At 44.7% G+C, this 24785-nt stretch overlaps 1 gene segment (V, D, J or C); it reads left to right on the top strand.

Moving 5' to 3' along the window:
- The first annotated feature begins 12894 nt into the window (after nucleotides 1–12894).
- Nucleotides 12895–24785, top strand: part of LOC138579685 (T-cell receptor beta-1 chain C region-like) — a 37057-nt gene continuing 25166 nt past the window's right edge. Inside the window, 2 exon segments of the C gene segment in view lie at nucleotides 12895–12970; nucleotides 20393–20645. Of these exon segments, the coding sequence occupies nucleotides 12895–12970; nucleotides 20393–20645 (329 nt within the window).

Genomic DNA, 24785 nt, shown 5'->3' with positions numbered 1-24785 from the left:
GTTACTAATGGGGTTCCAGGATGAGGAAAAGGAGGTGGGGTACTGCAATGGTTACTAATGTGGTTCTGCGATGAGGAAAAGGAGGTGTGGTAATACAACACATTATTAATGGGGTTCCGGGATGAGGAAAAGGGAGGTGGGGTAATGCAATGGTTACTAATGGGGTTCCAGGATGAGGAAAAGGAGGTGGGGTAATACAACACATTATTAATGGGGTTCTGGGATGAGGAAAAGGGAGGTGGGGTAATGAAACACATTATTAATGGGGTTCCGGGATGAGGAAAAGGGAGATGGGGTAATGCAATGGTTACTAATGGGGTTCTGGGATGAGGAAAAGGGAGATGGGGTAATGCAATGGTTACTAATGGGGTTCTGGGATGAGGAAAAGGGAGGTGGGGTAATGCAACACATTATTAATGGGGTTCCGGGATGAGGAAAAGGGAGATGGGGTAATGCAATGGTTACTAATGGGGTTCTGGGATGAGGAAAAGGGAGGTGGGGTAATGCAACACATTATTAATGGGGTTCTGGGATGAGGAAAAGGGAGGTGGGGTAATGCAATAGTTACAAATGGGGTTCCGGGTTGAGGAAAAGGGAGGTGGGGTAATACAACACATTATTAATGGGGTTCCGGGATGAGGAAAAGGGAGATGGGGTAATGCAATGGTTACTAATGGGGTTCTGGGATGAGGAAAAGGGAGGTGGGGTAATGCAACACATTATTAATGGGGTTCCGGGATGAGGAAAAGGGAGATGGGGTAATGCAATGGTTACTAATGGGGTTCTGGGATGAGGAAAAGGGAGGTGGGGTAATGCAACACATTATTAATGGGGTTCCGGGATGAGGAAAAGGGAGATGGGGTAATGCAATGGTTACTAATGGGGTTCCAGGATGAGGAAAAGGAGGTGGGGTACTACAATGGTTACTAATGGGGTTCTGCGATGAGGAAAAGGAGGTGTGGTAATACAACACATTATTAATGGGGTTCCGGGATGAGGAAAAGGGAGGTGGGGTAATGCAACACATTATTAATGGGGTTCCGGGATGAGGAAAAGGGAGATAGGGTAATACAATGGTTACTAATGGGGTTCTGGGATGAGGAAAAGGGAGGTGGGGTAATGCAACACATTATTAATGGGGTTCCGGGATGAGGAAAAGGGAGATGGGGTAATGCAATGGTTACTAATGGGGTTCTGGGATGAGGAAAAGGGAGGTGGGGTAATGCAACACATTATTAATGGGGTTCCGGGATGAGGAAAAGGGAGGTGGGGTAATCCAATGGTTACAAATGGGGTTCCGGGTTGAGGAAAAGGGAGGTGGGGTAATACAACACATTATTAATGGGGTTCCGGGATGAGGAAAAAGGAGGTGGGGTAATACAACACATTATTAATGGGGTTCTGGGATGAGGAAAAGGGAGGTGGGGTAATGCAACACATTATTAATGGGGTTCCAGGATGAGGAAAAGGGAGGTGGGGTAATGCAACACATTATTAATGGGGTTCCGGGATGAGGAAAAGGGAGGTGGGGTAATGCAACACATTATTAATGGGGTTCCGGGATGAGGAAAAGGGAGGTGGGGTAATGCAATGAATTACTGTTGGGGTACTGTGATGAGGAAGAAAGAAGTGGGAGTAGTGGAGTGCTCGGACAAGGAATAGGCAAGTGGCAGTAATGTGACAAATTACTAATGGGTTACTGGGATAAAGAAGTGGGAGGTTGGGGTAATGGAGTACTTGGACGCAGAAGAGAGAGGTGGTGGTAGTGGAGTACTGGGACGAGAAGAGTGAGGTGGAGGAAATGGAGGGATATTCACTGCTAATGTGCCGGGAAACTCGAGATCTACATTATTAAATGTTGCGAAACTTTTTTCCAATCAAACAAAGGCTCTTGAAACATGCATCAGCACCACCTGTTCTTCTTTTGCACCCATCTTTTCAGTGTCAATAAACAAAGTAAAGTGTTCAAAGCTAACCCAAGATCCCAAAACAATAATATCACCCTAATACCACCCTGCTAAACATGTTCGGTTATTTTAAGAAGCAGTCCAGATCTGTCCATAACAAAAACACAGGGATTGCTTCCTAAATTGACATATACTACCCCTCTCCCCCCTGTGATTGCCACATTTCATTATTATATTTTTGTGCAGCATTTACTCTTTTCCACTGCCGCTCGAAAAAAATCTAGATCTTAGATATAGATCTTGGAAAAATGCTTAAACAAAACCAAATCTGTACTCTCAGAGTCTCCAACCTTCACAAATCCTCCTCTCTTACACTGCCACGTTCTCCCCAGTCACATATCTTTAGGCAGAATCACATGCAGTACCCTTTTGGAACACTACAAATAATTAAGACTAGAAGTGTAAGTACAATTTCACCGTTGGTACAAGCCTGTACTACACAGTTATAGTGGTAGCAGTAGCGGAGCAGCCAGACTTATCTCAGGAGTAAATGAGCAGTACAAATAGTTACACAAAGGACAGCAATTACTATGATTCAGGCAAACACTGACTCAAGGTTTCTAAGTAAAAGAATATATATTTATTTACACTATCAGTTATAAAACAGTTCACTATCATAAAGCAGCAGAAAATCGCAGTCTTAATATACTACAACAGCACCCAATCAATTCTGGAAAAGGTAAGCTCAAAATGAAGTGTGAGCAAAATGGCACTCCAGCAATTTAAAAGGGAGAAAAGACAAGTTATTCAAAATCAATAACACCAACAGGTTATAAGCAGAGTAATCTAGAAAAGGCTACTACAACTAGGATTCAAGTCAATAGGTCTGGGCCAATGTTAATGGTTCAGAGTCTTTGCAGAGGATCACACAGTTCAAAGTAGTTTGCGGTTAAGTCTTTGCCAAGAGTTCAAAACGAAGTTGGTCGGAGGAAAAGTTATTCAAAAGAGAAGAGAAGGACAAGCCTTCAGAGAGGCAAAAGATTTCAAGCACTTTCACTGCGGTCGGACGGAACGAACCACCAAGTTTGCACAGTACCTTAAAAAAAGAAGAATGCTGTAGCTGAGGCAGTTGTTCCTGGCAGTTCCTGCAGGCTCACGGTTCCTGAAGCTTCAGTCATGTTGATAAGAAGGAGGACGGCTGGAGGGTCCTGCACTGCCCAGGGAAGAAGCCAGCAGCGGAGCAAAACGACAAATAAAAGGTGTGCTCCTTAAAACCCAAACTGATTCTCTTCCCACTGGCTATCTGATCTATTGCAGCGATGCACAGCAAATTCGACCAGGATGAGGACCGGTGTCTGGCATTTGGCGAGCTGGTTGTTCCCACCAAGCTCAAACGGAGAAGATTCCTTTCAGATCTCCTCTGTCGTCGAAGTTTCAGGCGATTCGGGCCTGCAGCAGGGCTTCACCGGGTGTCCAGTAGTTGCAGCAGTCATCATCCTTCAGCTTCTCGTTTGTTCTCTCATTCCAGTGGCGACTCTGCCTTCCAGTCCCAAAGACTGGCTTTTTATGCACCAAATCCCCCATTCGTACAGCCTGGCTATCAATCACACAGCAGGGTGCCTGTCCTGGCAGGGCAGCCACCTAGCCAATCAAACAAGAGTGCGACTTCGGTCTCCAAGGAGACTGTGTGCGCGGGACTTCAAACCCCTCGCTCATATCCTGCTCACCCAGACACTCAGGCGCCTAAGGAGGGCTTCTGTGCAGAAGCCTGTCAAAGGACAGCAAACAAAGGAACCAAACCTGGTTTGGCGCGCAGAGTAAAACACGAGAAAGACATTTACAAAAAGAAATGACAAAAGAACTCGAACGTAACCAAGTAAAATTAAAAGTGGATTACCGGGTTTGAGTTTGAGGCTACCACCATAGGCTCCAACGGTACCGAGGCTATTTTCATAGCTCGTGGTAGAATAAAAATGGTAGATACCACTGCCAGCAGCCAAATCTTAGAGAAAGGGGAAGATAATAATGTTCCATGAGAATCAGACAAAAGGGGATAACGATTAACCCCTCCAGTACTCTATTGGAAGATAGGTTGTACTGGGTCTGTAAATTTAAAAAGACTAGTAAAGTCAATGGCAACTTCACATGTTCTGGGAGACAGTAGTCAGTCCCAGAAAATGGAGTTTAGAGTGGGAAGTCTGAACAAGAGAACCCTGTGTCACTGCACGGGAGGTGCTGTGTGACACACAGTAAAAAGAGGATGCCTGTGGGGTGGGTGAGACTCCATAGCCCATGAGCAAAAAAATTGACAACACACAGCAAAACACATGTAAGAGTGGGAAAAAAGGCTCACACTCTTACCAGGTGAAAAAACAAATCCTAGAAATCCAGCAAAGCTGCTGAGGGACTCAATAGGTACGGGAAATTAGCCATTCTGGAGAATTCTCCTTAACACATACCTACCATACTCAGTGTGCTGATATCATATTTTGTGGCGTTTAAAAAAAAATAATGTAGGTTTGAATCTCAATTTTTAAGATGACAGGTTTTCAGAAATGAAAAACCTTAACTTTTTCGGTCCGGGAGATCCCTGCTAACCTACAAACTTTAAACAACTACTGGATGAATTTACACCAAACAAACAAAGGATTTACTAAAATTGATTTCAGCCCAACTTGTTTCTAGTTCTGCAAAAATGTGCCCCACAATTTATGCTGTGCATGTGAGAAAACATTTGACATTTTGGGAAAACCAATGCAAAGAGTGAAACATGCACAGTTTATTTACCCTTTGTACGTACTCAAACCCCTTGTAGAATTACATATATCATTTGGCCACAAATATGCAGGTTTACACTATGATATGCTGGAGGCGATGAAGGTACCTTGAGGTATCAGACCTCCCTGCACTGCTTGACTGCTCAGATCAGGAATGAAAGACAAACACATATGTCAGTTCCTAACAGAGAACCTCACATTCATGCAGCAGAAAGTATTACACACATCTTGATGCATTATTCATAGTGAATGGACCTTCCCTAGTAACACAAGGATGTGAGTTATGTCCCACAGGGAGTTCCCAGTGTGAACACCTTTACCTTTGCAGCGTGAAAAAGCACTGCGACTTACGAGGGGGACTCCTGTAACCCTCAAGCCTGCTATTCTACCACTTCTAGTTTCCCTTTCGTTACGAGTTGGGCTTTGTGGCACTGCTGCTATGATATGATATGATAAGGCATTGATAACGCGCCTATACACAAGTGTTTCAAGGCACGACGAGGCAAGGGAGGAGGAACAGAGGGAAGACAGACAGTGATCCTACTAGGCAAAGTGTCATTCAGATTGCGCAAGTGCATGGGAAGGGAAAAGTGCAGGGGGAGAAGGGGAAGGGGACAGTGCAATACATGGGATAATACAATAAATAACAAAATAAAGTACGGCCAGCAGGTGGCAAGTGCAAGGGAGAAGGGTAAGTGCACGCATCAGGTGTCAAGTGCTCGTGGTAGGACTGTAGGGATACAGAGAACAGTCCCCAAGTGTGGGGGTATCCAGGGCGGCAGTGCAGTTGTGCGACTGGCGGAGGGGGGGTGGCCTGGGCCCGAGTTCAGAGGGTGGCCAGAAAAACCAGTGCAGTTTCAGTATAAACCTGCCTCTACCACTAGTCCCTGGATCCACAACTCTTCTTTAAAGCTCAGATATGCACCCTTAAACCACCCACTTTTCCTTTAGCCCCCAAAACACTCACCTCCAATATCCCTCCTTTTCTACAACACCATCAACACAACTCCTGTTTCTGAGAGCGACAGGTCAGCTTATGCAGAATTTGAATCTGAACGGATGGCACCTCAAGCCGGTCAAGTGGCACAGCGAGTAGAGCGCCCGCTTTGACACCCGTGCAGAGCCTGTTAACGCAGGTTCGAATCCCGGCGGGGCCAAACTCAGCCTTTCATCCTTCCGAGGTCGATAAATGAGCACCACACACCGTGGGTAATAATAAGCAGCGCTCAGATACCTGAGGGTTTGTAGCGCTATATAAAAGCCTAATTATTATTATTATTATTATTAAAATAAGCCAACAGGAGAGATTATTGTTCACCTCCAATATAAATCAATCAGACAGATTCTTGTTCACCTCCATTATAAGCAAATGGGACTAATTCCTGTTCAACTCCAGTATAAGCAAATTGGAAAGATTCTTGTTCACCTCCAATATAAGCAAATGGGAGAAACTCTTGTTCAGCTTCAATATCAGCAATTGGGAGAGATTCTTGTTCACGTTCAATATGAGCCAATGGGAAAGATTCTTGTTCACCTCCAATATAAGCAAATGGGAGACATTTTTGTTCACGTCCAATATAAGCCAATGGGAAAGATTCTTGTTCACCTCCAATATAAGCAAATGGCAGAAATTCTTGTTCACCTCCAATATAAAAAAATGGGAGAGATTCTTGTTCACCTCCAATATAAGCAAATGGGAGACATTTTTGTTCACGACCAATATAAGCCAATGGGAAAGATTCTTGTTCACCTCCAATATAAGCAAATGGGAGAAATTCTTGTTCACCTCCAATATAATCAAATGGGGGAGATTCTTGTTCACCTCCAATATAAGCAAACAGGAGAGATTCTTGTACACCTCTAATATCAGAAAATGGGACAGATTCTTGTTCTCCACCAATATAAGCCAAGGGGAGAGATTCTTGTTCACCTCCAATATAAGCAAATAGGAGAGATTCCTGTACACCTCCAATATCAGAAAATCTGAGAGATTTGTGTTCACCTCCAAGATCAGAAAATGGGAGAAATTTTTGTTCACCTCCAATATAACCAATGGGAGAGAGTCATGTTCACCTCCAATATAAGCCAATGGGAAAGATTTGTGTTCACCTCCATTATAGGCAAATCGGGGTAAGTTCTGTTCACCTCCAATGTAAGCAAGTGGGAGAGATTTGTGTTCACCTCCAATATAAGAAAATGGGATAGATTCTTGTACACCTCCAAAATAAGCCAACGGGAGAGGTTCCTGTTCACCTCCAATATAAGTAAATCAGATAGATTTTTGTACACCTTCAAGATCAGAAAATGCAAGAAATTCTTGGTTAACTCCAATATAAGCCAGCGGGAGAGATTCTTGTTCACCTCCAATATAAGCAAATGGGAGAGATTCTTGTACACCTCCAATATAGGACAAACTGAGAGATGTGTGTAGACCTCCAAGATCAGAAAATGGGAGAAATTCTTGGTCATCTCCAATATAAGCCAACGGGAGAGATTCTTGATCACCTCCAATGTAAGCAAATGGGAGAGATTCTTGTACACCTCCAATATCAGAAAATAGGAGAGATTCTTGTTCACCTCCAATACGAGCCAACGGGAGAGATTCCTGTTCACCTCCAATATAAGCAAATTTGATAGATTCTTGTACACCTCCAAGATCAGAAAATGGGATAAATTCTTGGTTACCTCCAATATAAGCCAACAGGAGAGATTCTTGTTCACCTGCAATATAAGCCAATGGGAGAGATTCTAGTACACCTCCAATATCAGAAAATCAGATAGATTCTTGTAAAACTCCAAGATGAGAAAATGGGAGAAATTCTTGGTCATCTCCAATATAAGCCAACTGGAGAGATTCTTGATCATCTCCAATATAAGCAAATGGGAGAGATTCTTGTACACCTCCAATATCAGCAAAAGGGAGAGATTTGTGTTCACCTCCAATATAAGCCAATGGGAAAGATTATTTTTCACATACTGGAACAGAAGCAATGCTTATTTCAAGCCTAACAGTGTCAACTGTGCGAGGTTTGTCGATAACAATATCTTCAGTGTCTGTCAACTCCCCCTCCTCATCACCTGAATCCTTTGAATGACCTCAGGTCCTTTGTCTTTCTTTCATCTGGTGGTCTTTTTCTTTTGATAGAGATACGGTCGTCCCTGGAAGGAAGCCACTGTGGCGCAGACAGAAGCCGGAGAATACAGGACCCCCTCCCGAGAATGCCAAGTCAAGAGGAAAAAATCCAAAGGCTTGAGAAAACCTCTTGGAGCGACCGCTGCGTATCCAGAGAATGTTGAAGAGGACCGCAGAGTAATGGTAAGTACTCAGTGAAGGTAAGCTCTGTACCAACGAGTAAGGACGGCGCCAAAGTAGCAACTCGTAACTGTAGAGGAAGGTAACAAGGGAGGAAGGCGGAACGGAACAAACCAGGTAAGTACCGTAGCAGAGTGAGGAAGGAAGCAAAGGGAAAACAGAAGGCGGAAACCAAAGCGGGAAGCGGAAAGCAAAGGGCACTTGGGAAGGAAAACCGAAGTGCAGAAGGCAAAACAGCAAGGAGGTAGATGGAAGACAGAAAGGAGGGAAAGGCAAGGAAAGCAGGCAGTAGCAACTGCAAGTGGAAAACTAGGAAGTGTTCACCCAAAGCACAAGACGAGTGAACGGGGTTGCAACGCACAGAGCGAATGAAGGGCAGGGCTAAAGTAGGAAGTGAAGAAAAGGAAAGTAAAACACTAGAACCAAGATCAATGGCGCCGTAATTTCCAAGAAGACCACAAGCGCCAGGAAGGCAGGCGCATGAGAAAAAGTGGCATTGGCAATGAAAAGGCTTGTGCTTTGTACACAGCGGCACCCCTTAGTGGAACCTCAGCAAGTAAAATGGTTGTATCTGTGTTTACACTGACAGAATTACTAGTAGACAAAACATAAAAAGGCGTCAATAACTATGCCACGGACCCATGCCAATTGGTATTGTAATGATCAAACACCTATCTTACATACAAAACTATATTTAATTAATACATATTTCATGTATAAACAACACAATACATCAAAAAAATATTTTGTTTTTCAAAAACAAACACATTAAACACATGAAGAATAGCACAGGGGCAACGTGCAGGTCTTGGAAGCACAATCACGCAGCTGAACTGAGGTTCGAATCCCGGATCAGGCGCGTTATAAAAAACAATTAAATAAATAACTAAATGACATCAAAAAAGCATGTTATATATGATGTATATATATCTACTATCCCAGAATGGGCCTGCAAGCAAGCATAGCAAGGTTTTCCTCCCCCTCTGGTGACTGGTGAGGCCTTTTTTCTCATTGAGCTTCGCCCATATTTGTGGGCATGGGTTCCTTGGTGCGTCAGAAAATCTATGCTTCCACTGAAGTTTTGAGAGAGGAACTGCCTTTTCCAAGTCTACTAACTCTGCTCCTTAGTGGTGTTTTGTTCTGCTATCACATGCGTTTCCTTTTTGCGCCCAAGAGACAGAATTAAGCTGATTGTACATTTCATGATAACCGGCTGTGCCCTGACGAAGGATACTTTGCTGTCCGCAACGCAATGGCCATGATATGTGCTCTCCTATGTCTCCACATCGTAGTGTTGTGTTTCTGATTATAAATATCTGTTTTGCACAAGCTTTTGTATCTTGCTTTACTCTTGGGCACCTATATTGTGAGCACACAGTATTGGAGCTAATTTGCTTCAGTCGTATTTTATGGTTTTATACTGCAAAGTTTGCCCTGGACACAGCACTGGTGTGGTATTCCTGTAGCATGTACACTCAGGTGATGCGTTAGGCTTTCCATCTTACAGTGTTGCTCCTACACTGTCCGTGACATGCGGATCTTGCGCGGTGCCCACGCGGTGCCCACAGTAGCACCTTCTGAAGTGTCCCCTTTGCCTGTACGGCGCCCTTGTGGGACTTCTCTTCATGAGCGCCTGGTTTTCTGGGTGGGATATTGTTTTTTATGACTGTTGTGGCACACTCGCGAACATGCAAGGCAGGATTCTAGCTTGCACTTGCTTGGCTGGATGCAACAACTCCTGTTACACTCAGCAAAGAAAAGGGTGAATGTCATCTTCGCAAACCTCGCAGTCATTGTTTCCTTCACTTCTGTGTACCATCGTCCTCATCTGACTTGGGCTTTTTACCGTGCACCTTTTTAGTAACCCCCCCTCTCGACATGTCACCTAGCTGTTGTCACCCTGGTAGTGAGTGGTTTTCTGCACTACACTTTATATTCCTGGTAACACAGCAATTACACAAGTTAGCTTTTTTAGGTTTGGCTAGAGAAAGCTTCAGACCGCTTCCATACCTCCTGCTTACATACCTGTGGTTTTCTGCCATCACTTTGTCTGTGATGGAAGGATTTGGACCCCTGTTCCTAATGCATGTGGGCTTTGCTTTGTTTGAGCCACCGCGTATTTGCTTGGCGGAGAATTTTACTCACTGTATCATTTCATCAACAGTATTTCCTGTCCGTCTTGGAAGCCATTTTTTGGTCAGGTATTAAGTCTACTGTGCAGCATTCTTTTGTGCAGGTGGGCATGAGTGAGTGTATTCGATTGGGGGTGCCCTGTCCTTGGAACCAATCACATTGAGGAATTCAGCGGCTGCACCTGGTCCTGCTATGTATATAACACTGTCACAGAACTCCGGTCAGGACCCTCCGATTGCAGAAAACAATATGCCCGTTGCCACCACCTGCCTTCCCTCGTCATAGAATTCTCTTCTCCTCTTCCCACCGCTGGCACAGTGTAACAGAGGGTGATGTATTACTCATGCTGCCCAGTCATTCATTTTTAGGGGTTCAGGTGTCATTTGTGTGCATGGTGGCATTGGGGTCCCGGATAACAAATAGTTAATCATTGTCTCAGTCAAAGTGTAGCCATATAGTGTCATAGAAAACACTGTTTGCCAGATCAAAAGGTAATTATTGCCCCACGCAAGGAAATAACTATTAATTGTCTTGTGAGTCGGCTGGCACGGTACACCTGTAATCTGCATGGTGGCGTTGCGCGGCTTGGTACAAACCACATTGCTTCATTTGAATCTTGTGCATAGCTCTCAGCCAGTATAGTCAAAGTTTAATGATGGCCTTCTGGTAATTGCTTAGTCATGGAACTGAATTATACTTTTGGAGGATTACAGCAGAAACACTGGTGATTACTTTGTAATTAAGAATATGTTGAAAACTACAGCATCCTCCAGAAATCACCAAAGTAGAATCTAGCCAATGAGTGTAAGAGAATCCACAGATTCCAGATGTTGACCACCTCACCCAATGCGCTCGTTCCGTCGGCCATTTTAGAAATCGTTGACCCTATCACTCACGTGATAGAAAGACCTGAGTACATCGCATTAAAGAGAATCGCTATTTGCTGAATTGTCTCTTTACTGACTCTGAGAATTGGAGCAAAGCCCATGGACACTTTCAGGTCACATCTTTGCAACTCAACAAGCTGAGTGCCCTGAGGATCACGCACATCACCTCGTCTCTTCAACATAGCCGTGATCCAACCCCTGGATCTCATTAACAACATGTGTTTCAACTAAATAGATGACACACAATTTAAGAAATCACAAAAGACACAAACAACGGGCACCTTGGTCCTCAGCGCATGCCTTACACATGTTGACTGCTGGAAGACCTCAGAATCAAGTGAACCGAAAAACATAGCTCACGATCTGCGGTGCAACAACACCTACCTCCACCCAAATCTCCTGGCCAGACAAAATGGTCTCTTCCATAATGCAGACTTCAACAGGAAGGAACTTTAGAATCACAATGGACAGTGACCTTTCACTAGAACCACAGGTTAAAAGGTACCCTGAGGAGCTGCTTCTTCCAGCTCGATGCCATCCTATGCTCCATGCCCTACCTGACCTTGACTCATAAACCAATGCTAGTTATCACACTAGTACTATCAAGACATGAATATGCAAACAGCCTTTAATACTGGACTCCCTACTCAAAAGACTACAAAGACTCCACAATGTAGTAGCCGGGCTGCTCCTAAGACAGAAAAGAAGCAAACACATTACTCCAGCACTCGGCAAACTCTACAGGCTCTGAATCAAAAGGTGCATTCACTTACACATTCCACGCCTCACGCCGCACTCATGCCATGGCTGGGTTACATGTAAGTTCACACAATGTGTGCCATTCAATAGGAACACAGCGGTCCAACCGCAATGCACTCGTAACAGTGCCAAGTTTCAATCGGAACTAGAATGGAGCAACTTACTTCTCACTCTTAGTAGCCAAACTCTGTAACTCTCTGTCCAAACACCTCTGCACAAAAGACCATTTGGCATTCAGAAATCACTTTAAAATCTGGCCATTCAAATAACAGCAGCAGGAGAGCAGCAACAATACCCCCAAATAACTGTACACCTACACGGGCCAACTTGGGCCAAAAATAGGCACCACTTAAATTACAGGAAAATACCAGGAACTCGCACAGAACTTGCTGACAAAGATTATTGGGATACAGACTTGCTTGTTTCAGACTCCACAAAACTAAAATAGAATAGAATGACTAGTACCACAAACACTAGAAGACAGTGACAAAATTGTCCAGGATAGTGTCAATTACCTCGCTCCCAGATGGCATTCACCATTTTGTTTCTCCCCTCCCTATTTTCACCCCTCTTTTGTCTACTCATTTTTTTCTCCCTGACTGACTCACCTCCGACATATCCTGCTGATCTTACCCCCAAACACACATCCCCACACAAGCGGCCACTCCAGGCCTATCCGTCATTTCAGCCCCATTAATTCATCTATAACTAGCTCTCCATCTAGCTGATCATCTATTTGACAATCTAGCTCATCATCTATTTGATAATCTAGCTCTCCATCTAGCTGATCATCTATCTGATAATCTAGCTCACCATCTATCTGATAATCTAGCTCTCCATCTATCTGATAATCTAGCTCACCATCTATCTGATAATCTAGCTCTCCATCTATCTGATAATCTAGCTCACCATCTATCTGATAATCTAGCTCTCCATCTATCTGATAATCTAGCTCATCATCTATCTGATAATCTAGCTCATCATCTATCTGATAATCTAGCTCACCATTTAGCTCATCATCTAGTTGATCATCTAGCTCATCATCTATCTGATAATCTAGTTCATCATCTAGCTGATAATTTAGCTCACCATCTACCCCATCATCATGTTGTAAAACCATGGCGGGGTTTTGCACAATATTGAAAGATGCAAAACTAGCTCACTGGGATTTTCCTTATGGATTCATAGCTGCAGGTGTGTGTGTTGTTTTATTTTTGCATAGCGCTGGAACACCCTGAATAAGTACCTGCAATACAATGATCTTTTGAGTGAAGCAGCACTGTGTCTTTACAGTTAGAAAAGTTCAAAATCATATCCAGATAATTGCAGGTTCTAGTTTCAATGTCATTGGCAGGGCTGTCTGCTTCCATGCACAGCATTTACTGCATACAAAGGCATGTTAAGCAGTGGGCTAGTAGATTGGGTTTCTTTATGCTTCTACAAAAATGCAAGACTAATGATTTTGATTATAGTGTATTTAAAAGTACTCTGAGGTTGTTTTATTATTTAAATATTTACGTATCCTATTTATGCCATTATTGCTGTTCTATATTTACTAGTATTCCAGTTTTATTATTTAGAAATATCCATATCATACACATCACCTATTTCTTATTCCACTAATATGTTATCCAAGTAATTGCCCATCTTAGGTGAGTCATACTGCTTAGTTTCCCTATTTTGCCAACACGTGTTTCACTGCAACAACAGCTTCATCAGGAGGTAACAGAGTGAAGTACTTTGAGGACCACTGAGATTCTAATGTGGTCCTGCCTTGTGCCAGCGATACCGGAGTGTAAATGAATCTAGGCGCGTGCAATGGTGGCACATCACAGGGGAATCCACAAGCACCCTTATCTTTGCATCATTTACTGCCAGCTAAACTCATCCCTTGAATACTCGTAAGAAATGTTGCTGGAAGTGCAACAGTGCCTTTATGCTTTCATTTTGCGCTCCAGATCATTGTTGTGCCTTTCCAAGGTTTAGGAGGTTAGCAAAGCTGAGTCAGCATCTCTCCTTCCCTTTCCAAAGGATTCCTATAGAATCTGCCTTGCAGCGGGAGAATAGCAACAAGATTCCATTGGAATCCATTGTGAAATCCCGCCTGCCAGGTGTAATTTGCAGGTGGTGTTTTATTTCTCACAAACTGAAGAGTTAAGGGAAGCGGTTACGCCCCGCTTTGTGCAATTGGAAGATTGCCTGGGGGGGACCAGCAATAGGTAAGTGCAAGCGTTGGCGGTCACCTGTATGCAATTAGCACACACAGTATTATTTATCGCCAATAAATGAGCCTATTCGTACAGGACACAGGGCCAGCAATGCACTATTGCTAAATTCACAGTGGTAGCCTCAGTTTTGCCTGTTAGCGGACCCCACATTTGCACGTCACCGTTGTTCGTTTGTCAGAAATGCGGGTGAAAGGAACAGAAGCAGATGCAGGTGTGTTTCTGTGGTGTGAAATGAGCACATCTCGCTGGCGTGTCTATCATGTGGTATTAGCCAGTCTCACTACTACAGATTTAATCTCCAAGTGCACGATCCCATGCGCGGAAGATGAACATTGAAACAGTCGCAGCCACTGGCAGTGCAGGTGTGTGTGTGTGCAATGCAGGTCATAGCCCTACATTTAGAAAACAGGCTCAGGTCTATGAACAGGCACCGGAGTGATGTGAACTGCAGCAATATACTTCTCCCCCCAATGTCAATGAAAGGCAGCCATCTTGGACTGGAAATCAATACCTGAGGGTCTCTGGGACACCACCATTAGCTCACAACAACCAGATTGATCTGCAAACAGTAAATGCAGCCACAGAGCAAGGGGAGGATCGCCAAATGTTGCATCCATTTCGGAGTTAACAGTGCTTGCACTTCTGGACACATAACCTGGGCATTTGTCCATAGTTATACCAACATTATTGCTCTTTCCATTAGTTACCCTTTCCTCCCTCTTTTGCAAAAAGGTGCAGATGGAGAAATTTTTCTTTATTGACATAAAAGCTTGCAGATTTATTTTCACAACATTACTAAAAACTACATGGTTCTCATCACTGCATAAGCAAAGTTTGTGGAATTGTTCTCCAGGTGCGGCGACCAGCCGGCAGCTCCATCTCAAAACATTGCTTCCCCCCTTTTCCAACCAAGTCCACTCTTGGCCAAAGCTCCACAAACCATTATTGCCTGTGCCCCGCCTGCCCTTGCAGGTGATCCTTGGCAGGAGGAGTACCGTTTTTGCCAGGGGAAGCCGAGCCCTGATCGATACCTCCAGCGCCGTTGTCGCTAGGCCTCAGAGGAGCGCTGATCACGAGAGGAGCGAAAATCCTTCCTGCTTTCCCACGGCTTGTAAGTAATACCTACAGTTTCACTGGTCCCTAAAACACAACCAGAAATTAGCTTATCCATACACGACAAAGGGCCAAATTCACAGAGGTAGTCTCCGTTTTTCCTGTTAATCCTGTTTGTTTCTCCTTAGTGCCTCTTGGAGCAGCATGCGAGTGCCAGCACTTCTGGGCCCAGAGAACGTGGTTTGACATTTGCACGTCGCCGTCATTCGTTTGCCAGAATTGCGGGTGAAAAGAACACAACCACATGCAGGTGTGTTTCTGTGGTGTGAACTGACCACATCTCGCTGGGGATTCTATCATGTGGTATTCGCCAGTCCCACTAACACAGATTTAATCTCCAAGTGCAGCCACTTAGTGCAGGTGTGTGTGTGTGTGCTATGCAGGTCACAGCCCTACTTTTAGAAACCAGGTTCAGGTCTGTGAACAGAAACAGGAGTGTTGTGAACTGCAGCGTTACCCTTCTCTCACCAATGGCATTGAAAGGCGGCCATCTTGGACTGGAAATCAATATCTGAGGGTCTCTGGACATCACCATCAACTCGCATCCATCAGATTGATCTGCAAACAGTAAATGCAGCCACCGAGCCAGGGGAGGGGTCACCAAATCTTGCATCCATTTCGGTGTTAACAGTGCTTGCGCTGCTGGACACAGAACTATGCACTAATGCAGTGGAGAAGTGCAGGCAACCATTCCCTGATAGTAACCCTTAAGGAAGGACACAGGATGCTGAATAATTGTGCGCATCTAAACTTGACTCCATGTCACAGTGCATGCATTTCAGTGGCTGGAATGGCTTGGGGCACCTGCTCCCTTCCTGCAACACCCACGTCTTTCTGACATCGCCCCCACCCCCACCTTGCAACTCCTGGACTCCTTCCTTCTAGGCTCCCCCTTCTGCCACCTCCATTTATTTGCCCCTGTTTCTCCTCCTTGCTGTTCCGAGCCTTTAGCTCTCTCTTTTTTTCTGTCACTCTCTGTCTGCAATTCCGTCACTCTCACTCTTCTGCTTCAATCTCTCTGTTTCCATTCTGGTCTCCTTTGTCCTCTTTCTTCCTCTACTTCCGTCTGCTCCTGCATTCCGGCTTCTATTTTCATTACTTTCTGCCAGCCTTCCTTCTCCCTCTCTTTATATTTCTGATCTCCTCCCTTGGTTTTTTCTTCCTTGATTTCTGGGACATATTTCTTCCCTCTAAAGCTGCGAGTCATTGGAAGGACTTGGTTCCAGTGTCTGGGTGGTGTCTTTGCCATCTCTGGGATGGGTCCCCAGTCAATTAGTGAGGACAGGTAATCAAACCAATCCTAATCCCCCATCAATTTGCCATCACATGTGCAGTCCATCGCAGGCAGGGCATCTGGATTGGGGAGGGGAGGAGAAGGAGAGGGGGGGATGTATACACCCAGGCACAAGGTCAGACAGTGATGCAGTTTTTTTTGCTGGCAAGAGTTTGGAGATGGGTGGAGAGAAGTCGAGGATGGAAAGAAAGAGGATCCTGCAGAGGTTGGGACAAAATAGAAGTTCAGAGAGGAGCTTGGAAACCAGCAGCGGAAAAGGAGGTGGTTGAGAATAAGAAGGCAGTGGAAGAAGAAACTAAGGAGGAATTTGGCAAATGTCAAGAGGAGTTGGAAGATGGGACTACACAGGAGGGTGGAAGAAGTAATATGCAAAGTGGTAGATATATTTCCAGCTGGGGGAAACAGATCTGAAGTTGCAATACTATAATTTGCCCAATTCACTCTTTGTTGGCCTCATTATCAATGACCATCATGAATGTAGGCCTACAACACATCTTTCAGAATATAAGCAACCAGCCCATAACCAACAGCCCTTGGACATCAATGGCATGTGCTCTCTCCTTATACTAGCAACACCACCCATGTAAAAGACCAGGACTGTGAGCTGTGATAGAAAAAGATATAGTACACTGCTCAAAAATCACTGTCTCGTGCTAGACTTCAACCAAACAGCAGGCGACCTATGTGATATCTTGAGAACGAAATTGTTGAACATCTGGATGAGGATGCAGAAAGAAGTAAGGAGGAGGCATATAACCATTAGAAGGAGGTGGAGGAAGGATTTAAGGAAGAGGTTGATTTAGAGCGTGAGGCAGAGACAGAGGAAGGCACAGGTGTGATTGGTGAGTAACAGCAGGAGGTGGCAAGAAGAGATAAGGAGGAGTTTGGTTAACCCCAGGAGGAGGTATTGACTGGAGACTAGGAGGAGGTAGTTGAACATCAAAAAGAGGTGGTTGAGGAAGGCAGGTGGAGGTTGGAGAAGAACCATCAGCGTGAGGAGACAGCACATGAAGGTTCGGGAAGGCCAGTTGGGTCCAGGGCTGGTGGCAGTGGGAAGACCCCAGGGAAAATTCATTGGACCCAAATTGGGAGGAGGAATGAATGCAGGGTTCACCGTCGAGGAGTGCTAGAGCCAGAGCAGAGAGGCATTCTGGAGAGGAAAACCTTAGAGGCTTACTAATCAGAGGAATCTCTGAAGGGCACTGAGAGTGTTGAGGTACATCCAGGCTCCTCGGTTCTAGCTAACGATCCTGGGGAAGCTGCCCTAGATAATACAGAATTTGAAGATATCACCATGTTGCCCTTGAGAATACTTGAGAAACCAAAGACGAAACCAGGTGCTGAATCAGAGTGCCGGAGAGAGAGAAAAAGCATGCACAAAACCCCTAAACCCGAGACTCAGAGACAGAAGAAGGGTGCAAGAATCACTTACATAGAGGGCTAGTCGAGAGAAGAAGGTGTTGTAGACTCTTGAGCAGAGAAAGGGAAGAAAGAATAAGGGTTTTGAATAACCATATGCTGAAGAACGAGAGTTAGAGAGAGAAAGGGTACAGACGTCTTTAAGGGTGAGACTGGGATAACGAAGAAGAGGGTGGGATACCCTTAGGCCTGACTTTAGTCAAACAAGTAAGCCTTTGCCAGGGTGTTATATAGATAACAATATTCCCCCTTATCCTTATTTCTGGGACACTTTGAGCAGCATAGGAACCAAAAGTGTAAAAGTGGTATTCCATGACTCCTCTTCATTTTCTTATTTTGGCCATTTCTTTTTTAATTCCCTTAATACAATTTAAGTTTCTGATCATTTCATCTTTGTTGGGATTTCGATCACTGTCACCTGCTTGACAGCACCAATCATCTTGACCAGTTTGGCAGTGTCTCTTTGCCTTCATTGCAATGTGGGATTATCTAAGATGTGTTTTTGATTTTGGTGGCAGGATGGAATACCCCAAGTGTTCATATGGTTCACCTGTAGTATTAAGTGCAGATTGCAAGCAGGATAGCAATAGGGCCCGGTCTAATGCAAGAAGGTGGGGGTATTCCTGACTCTGCAGTCAGCAACCAAGTATTTGTTTGAGCATGGAGGTCTTCAATTTCTTCTAAACCAATGGCAATTCTGTTCTGATCTCAGTATCAGAACAATGTTGATAGTTAACCTGGCCCCTTTATACTCTGTGTTCCTTCTCTGTGCTTCCCCATCTGAGCCCGTTCAGGAAGGATTGGTTGGAAAACGTGTTCCTGTGGGCAAGGAACATTCAGTTGCTCTGTTCTTTTCCATTGACCCAAAGTACCCCACTGTGCCCCTCGTTTGTCTTCAACATTGATTCAGATTGGTGCTGCCTAAAACGGTCTTTGTTGGGAGGGGGTTCCCCACCAACCTCCTGTCTTCCTCTCCACGAATTAAAGCACCCACCATATTTGCCTCCCTCTAGTGCCCTTCATCTGGCATGCCTAGCCCATCCCCATGAAAGTTTTCTATCTTTGTACTGCCTCATATCTTTATCTCTCTTGACCCAACTATTTTTGTTGCATGGCCTTCCAACTGTGCATTAAGCTGCCCCAATCCTCTCTTTATCCATCATGGCCACTGTCACCCTTACGAGTTCATAGGCTGGGATAGAGTGATTCAGGTTCGGACTTGACTGAGTAATTTCCACCTGTAAATTAAAAGGCTGGTGATGCCTGCAAGTCTGTTTGAGGAGGCTGGCCCATTAGCAGTGCTGGACTAACATACTGATGTTTTGCCAGGGCTGGAAACACACATCCTACACCCAAAGGCCTTCGAAAGAATGCAGCGGTCCTTGAATAGAATCTCTTTCACTAATCAGAATAGAGCCATCAAGGATGGAGATACCATGTCTATATTTGATGATGTTTAGGCAAGATATGACTGCCTCCTTTAGAATTCTTTGTAGTTTCTGAATTGTCTACTTAAGGAGGTTTGCAACTATGTCATTTCAATTATCCAGCCTGTAGATAATGAGTGGTGCGGACTGGTTTACATTGCTTCACAGCGGGGCAGGAGGTGAGTACACCGTGCCTGTCTGCAATTGAAGTGTGAGCACAGGGAAGTGATGGGACTCACCCTTGAACTAAAACTTGAAGTTGATTACTTAGACAGTGTCCACAACCCCGAGTAAGAACAGAAGGCGGTCAGTGGACTGTGCCTGGGAGCGGTCGGCTCGGTACAATATTGCAGTTGGCATTTGTGATTTTTGATTGACCCAACATTATTGTGCAACGCCCTGAAAGCGGCACGGCATCGGCTAAGTTGTCCGGGGGCCGGGGTGGGGGGTCTTTACACCTCACTTTAAGTGAGGTGGATGAGCGAATCAAGCTCTCTCCCACCATTTTAGCACTAAGCATGGTGTTGGGCTCCTTCGACGAGCTTTCTGACAATATGCGCAACAAAGTGAGAGCTCACGCCCTGTTATTGAGTCAAATAAAAGTAAACATAGAATTGATGGGTGTAGAAATGTAAAAGTATGGGGCAGGCGGGTCTAAATAATACCAGTGTTCAGAAGCATCAGGGTGGAGGGATACCAAAGAGGACAGCCCCAAACGATTGGGAAGTGATCAGGATATTGTAATCAGAAGAGATATTTTACCCTTGGGTGATAACAGTGTGGGGGGCAGTGAGCGGAAGAGGGGATTCCGATGCCCTTGATATGTCCGACTCTGAAATGTAAGAGGATGAGGGTAAGCAGACAGATAAGAAACAGAAACATTGTGAAAAGGTTGAGGCTAGAAAGTTGAAAGTGAATAGGTCTATGGTATTAGTTAATCACGGGTAGGAAGAAATTGAGGCTATCGGTGTACGGAAGACGACCCGCGGGCGGGTGCTTCGGGTGCAACAACCAGAGAGTTAAATAAAGTAGCGGGTAAAAAACAGGGGAAAAAATTGAAAAATGTAAAGACTAGTTGATTGAAAGGAAAGTAATCATGTAAGTTCTTAATAAATCTCATTTTTTCTTCGTACAGTAAGAGGGAAGAGTGATAAGGAAACGGTTGAAAAGAAGCATTTGGAATCTATCCTGGATTGTGTGGGGGAGAGGGACTTGAGCTTGGAGAATGGTGACAGATCACCTGAGGAGCGGGTGCAGCGTGGTCCCTCTGCACGAGCTGTGGTGGGCTCTGCAGCACAGACTGATGGGCAGAACATAGTCCTCCAGCAGGTGGAGGTTCAGAAGCTGACTCAGGGGGGTGGGGATCGCGGGGGCGTGCGAGGAAATAGGTCAGAAACGGTTTGGTGCTAATGACGGGGAAAGACAGGTCTCCCAGGGCAATGGGGGGATACTTCTTTGTAGGCATGACAACTTTTGGAGGAAATTGCACTGGCTTTGTCAGCTAAAAAAATAAAATGGGTGTGGGAAGTGTGACTGTGCTGATGAACATAATAGCCAGTTCTTGAATGAAGTAATTGGGGCGTTTCAAGATGTTGTGAGTGTAAATGAAGGGCTGACAGCGCAAAGTACTGGAGGGTCTCCACAGAGGACTAGGTGTAGTGTGGTGAGAAGAGTTCTCAGTAAAGAGAATAATGTGGAGGGGCAATGCAAATGAGAACAAAACCAGAGATTGCCATCAAACGCATAGAGTTGCGGGAGGTCTTTGAAAGAAATAGTGTATTGATAACAAGTCTATGGGGTAGACGCATTCCAATCTGTTAAATAGAGGCAATATTTTGGCTATTTTTTCGGAAATTCCTAATCTCAGGGCAGTGTCATTTTTTGGCATTGAACGAGTGGAGTTCAAGAACCACGTCCGGAGGGACAGTTGTGTTCTACATTTTGGGTCCCTTATAGTTAGAGATATTAAATTAAGCAAACAATCCTCATTGTGTAGCATGGGTTTCGAGATAAACACAGTTGGGGAGGGGTCAGTAGACTTTGGAGAACAATAGCATATTGGATTGGGGCCAGGATATAGTAGTGTCACTGCAGGCCCTAGCGGGGTCGAGCCGGAAATATTATTTGGAAATGCTAATCAGATTGAAATCCCTACAAAAGTAGACTGGTCCTGAATGATCGAGGCATTAACGAAGCCGGGGGCAAGCAATAAGCATTTTCTTTAGCATGGAAGTGGTATGAGAATTGCATTGTGGCAGTTTAGGGTGTGGGATGGCTTCAAAGTATTCACCCAGGAGGCAAACCCTAGTGTGGGGGGCAGGTCATGAGTTGGTTCAATATCAGCAATCAGGTTGTGTCAGAATCTACAAGCTAGACTGTTGCTAGAAGGTTGCCTAATTTTCCATTTGCCAATATATTTACCAATATATACTGGAACAGAAGTGTGAGTGACCTTGATAACTTGATCACGTTTTGAAGGTGATCATTGGATTCATTTTAGACTGGAAATGTATGAAATCTAATGGTCGAGTTATCTTGGTGGGTGATCTAAACTCCACGTGTGTAGAAATTAAAATGGAGGAAGCTGTGTGGAACGGCATTGAGGGGACTTTCGGGATGAATGACAATGTGAGGTTTGGGAGGAAGTGGTCAGTGGGATTGGCGTCTTAGGACTCTATATGCTAAATGGGTATATTCAAGTGGGTACCCATCAAGGTTAGACATGGTACGGGGGGAGCATAAGTCCACTCTGGACGACTTCTTCACAGACTTCAACTTGTTGCAATAATGTTGGGAAATAGACATCCTTAGGGATCCGCGGCATTAGAAATTTAAATCAAAAGATAGAAGAGATCCTGCATGAAACAACATATGAGCGGAAATTGAAATATTTTGGTGTAAACAATTATGATGACTCCATTGAGAGACTCGTTAGTATGACCCTACCTCAACATGAACACTTAAATATACAGAACAAGAGGCAAACTCAGGTATGATAGTGTAAACAATAGAGCTTCAGTCATCTGTCAGGAGGGTCAAGGGGGGGCATTGGATCACAGGTGAGGGGTGGGGGGGTGCCAAATAAGCTCGCAAATAGACTACTCGAGAGTGAACCAGGTGGCTGGTCCTGTCTACTAACAATTCTGTATAATGATATTATAGATACAGAATCTTTCCCAGAATCATGGAGTGCATCTTGTATGCTGCCAATTTTCAATGACTGATCCCAAGAATTACCGACCTATCTCATTGATGGATGCAGATAGCAAAGTCTTTGAGTCCCTTTTTTTCTTGTTACATCTTGAGGAGTGGGTTAAGTCCGTAAGGAGACTAAATGTGTAGAAGACTGGCTTACGGAGGGGCCGTGGGACCAATCTAAATGGGATGGTGGATAGATTTATTCAGGAACAGGCTTGTAAAGAGAAACAGGGTCAGGCGTCTGTTGCATCAATCGACCCATCTGCGGCGTTTGATACTGTAGTTCGTAGCATACTGTGGCCAAAGCTGGTGCGTTGGCGGTATTCCAGAGGGGTTATTGACCTTGATTATTGGAGTACTTAATGGGTCTGAAATCTGAGTAGGATAAAACAAGGAAGGAAACCTTTCCCGTAGGATTGATGCAAGGATTGGTCTCAGACAGGGATACGCATTGCCTCCCTGACTTCTTCAGATGTGAATAATTATTTGGGCCGTGCTGATTTTATTTCCCCCAAAATTGGAATTTTAATATCCCATGGAGTGCATACATGTACACCTTCTTACTTATTGACAGGACGCGTATAGGTCTCCAGCGTCTTCTGAGGGCATTTGAATGTGTTGCGGAGGACAATGTTGCCACAATCAAACAAAAATACTTGAACTCTCAAAAGCAAAGCAAGTAGTGTTGGGAAGCGGCAGTTCCGTCCCATCCCCCCTAAGCACTTTAGAGTGAGGTGAGATGCATTTGAAGTACTATAATGGGCCTGGGGGAGGGCTGACAATGAAAGGACCACCTCCCAATATAAAGGACCCCACTTCAATATAATCAAATATAATCAAAGCACGTAGTGTAGCACAGGGCACGAACAGCATTGCTATTTTGCGCAGATATTAGTTATCATAGCTAGAAGGTACGGCCTACGTGACGAATGCAGCATAGCAAGCACTAGGCCCAAAATCCGAGAAAAGGTTCAACTCCAGCCATGACCGAGTTCCCATGAAGACAGCCCACACCCCCAACCGCTTCAACACCTATTAATTGTTCGAACAGTGTTGCAAAGATGTCTTTTTTACTCAAGAGGAATATGCCCTACAAGGCAATGATCACAGACCGACGCCTGGTGTGCATGTTATCCCACACTGGCCAAAGCATGACCCAGCCCATCCCAAGGGGACTACAAGTTATAGCCCATATAATTGACTAAACCCTAAGATCCCTGAATTCCATGGCACCAGGTGCCCTTTGACCACCAACCTCAAAGTAACAAGTCCTGAAATGTTCAAATAGGACGAACAGGTCACATCATTGAGCGACAATCGTATGATTTGTATTGCGTGGTGCTGGGAGGGATACATTATAGTTCAAAACGAGGATGGAGACCTTGGAGCCGGATGGCGCGGATGGGAGTGAAATGTGTGTGTGAAGGTTAGAGTGCCCCAGAACCTCCTTTGTGCCAGTCTTAAAGCCTGCCAGGTGCACAGTATAATGATGTGGTCGCATTGTGTTAGGAGCATTCTTAATTTGTACTTTGACCTTCATCATTGAGAGAAGATGATCTCTGCAGCACCCACGTGATGGAAGATTGACAGACCCGGCTGGAACCAATGACCTGGCATCCCTTATGGGGCAGGCGGATCCTGTATAGGTGCACACCAACCAGCCGCACAGGTTTTTACTGTATGTATAGCATCGCAATGACGATGTGTCCCCTTTTAAGCCTCTGCTTGTACCCTCTTTCAACAGAACGTTCTTGGCAGAAGAGGGGACTAACATTGTTTAATTCACAGCCTCAAAAATATCAATGGGGACTCTTAAAAAAGTGGGCGGACATCACCCACTTGCGTGAACCCGCTGCTTGTGCCTTGCACCCTCTGTTTGTGCCTTGGAGTCGAGTCTGATAGAGACCAGTTCAAAATCCTGAATAGACCGGCTGAAACTGTGAAAGGACTAGACAGCAAACAAATAACAAATTAACAATTTCAGCAAAATAATCACATGCTGCCTTGTTCAAGCACAAAAGGTAGGATTATAAAACCGCTTTTCATATTTCATGAGGACTCATTTAAGCTTGACCACAACGTCTCCCTTGCCCGTCTATCGCCCACCGGGCAGAAGCAATCTCATACTAATAGTGGCAAAGTCAATAATAACTGTGTGATTAGCTTACATTAATTAATCTGTTATAACACGCTTAATACCAGAGACCAGTCTCTAAGTGCAGGACCGGGATTCAAACTTGTGTTGCTCTGGTTGTGTTGCACCTAAGCTATCCTCTCTGCTAATATGTGCAATGTTTCTCACACACATCACCGTGGGACCAATTAGCACA

Source organism: Ambystoma mexicanum, chromosome 3p (assembly GCF_040938575.1).
Source record: "Ambystoma mexicanum isolate Mex_15411 chromosome 3p, UKY_AmexF1_1, whole genome shotgun sequence".
Lineage (NCBI taxonomy): Eukaryota > Metazoa > Chordata > Amphibia > Caudata > Ambystomatidae > Ambystoma > Ambystoma mexicanum.
The sequence above is the reverse complement of the archived record's forward strand: the minus strand, read 5'-3'. Positions and strand labels throughout refer to the sequence as shown.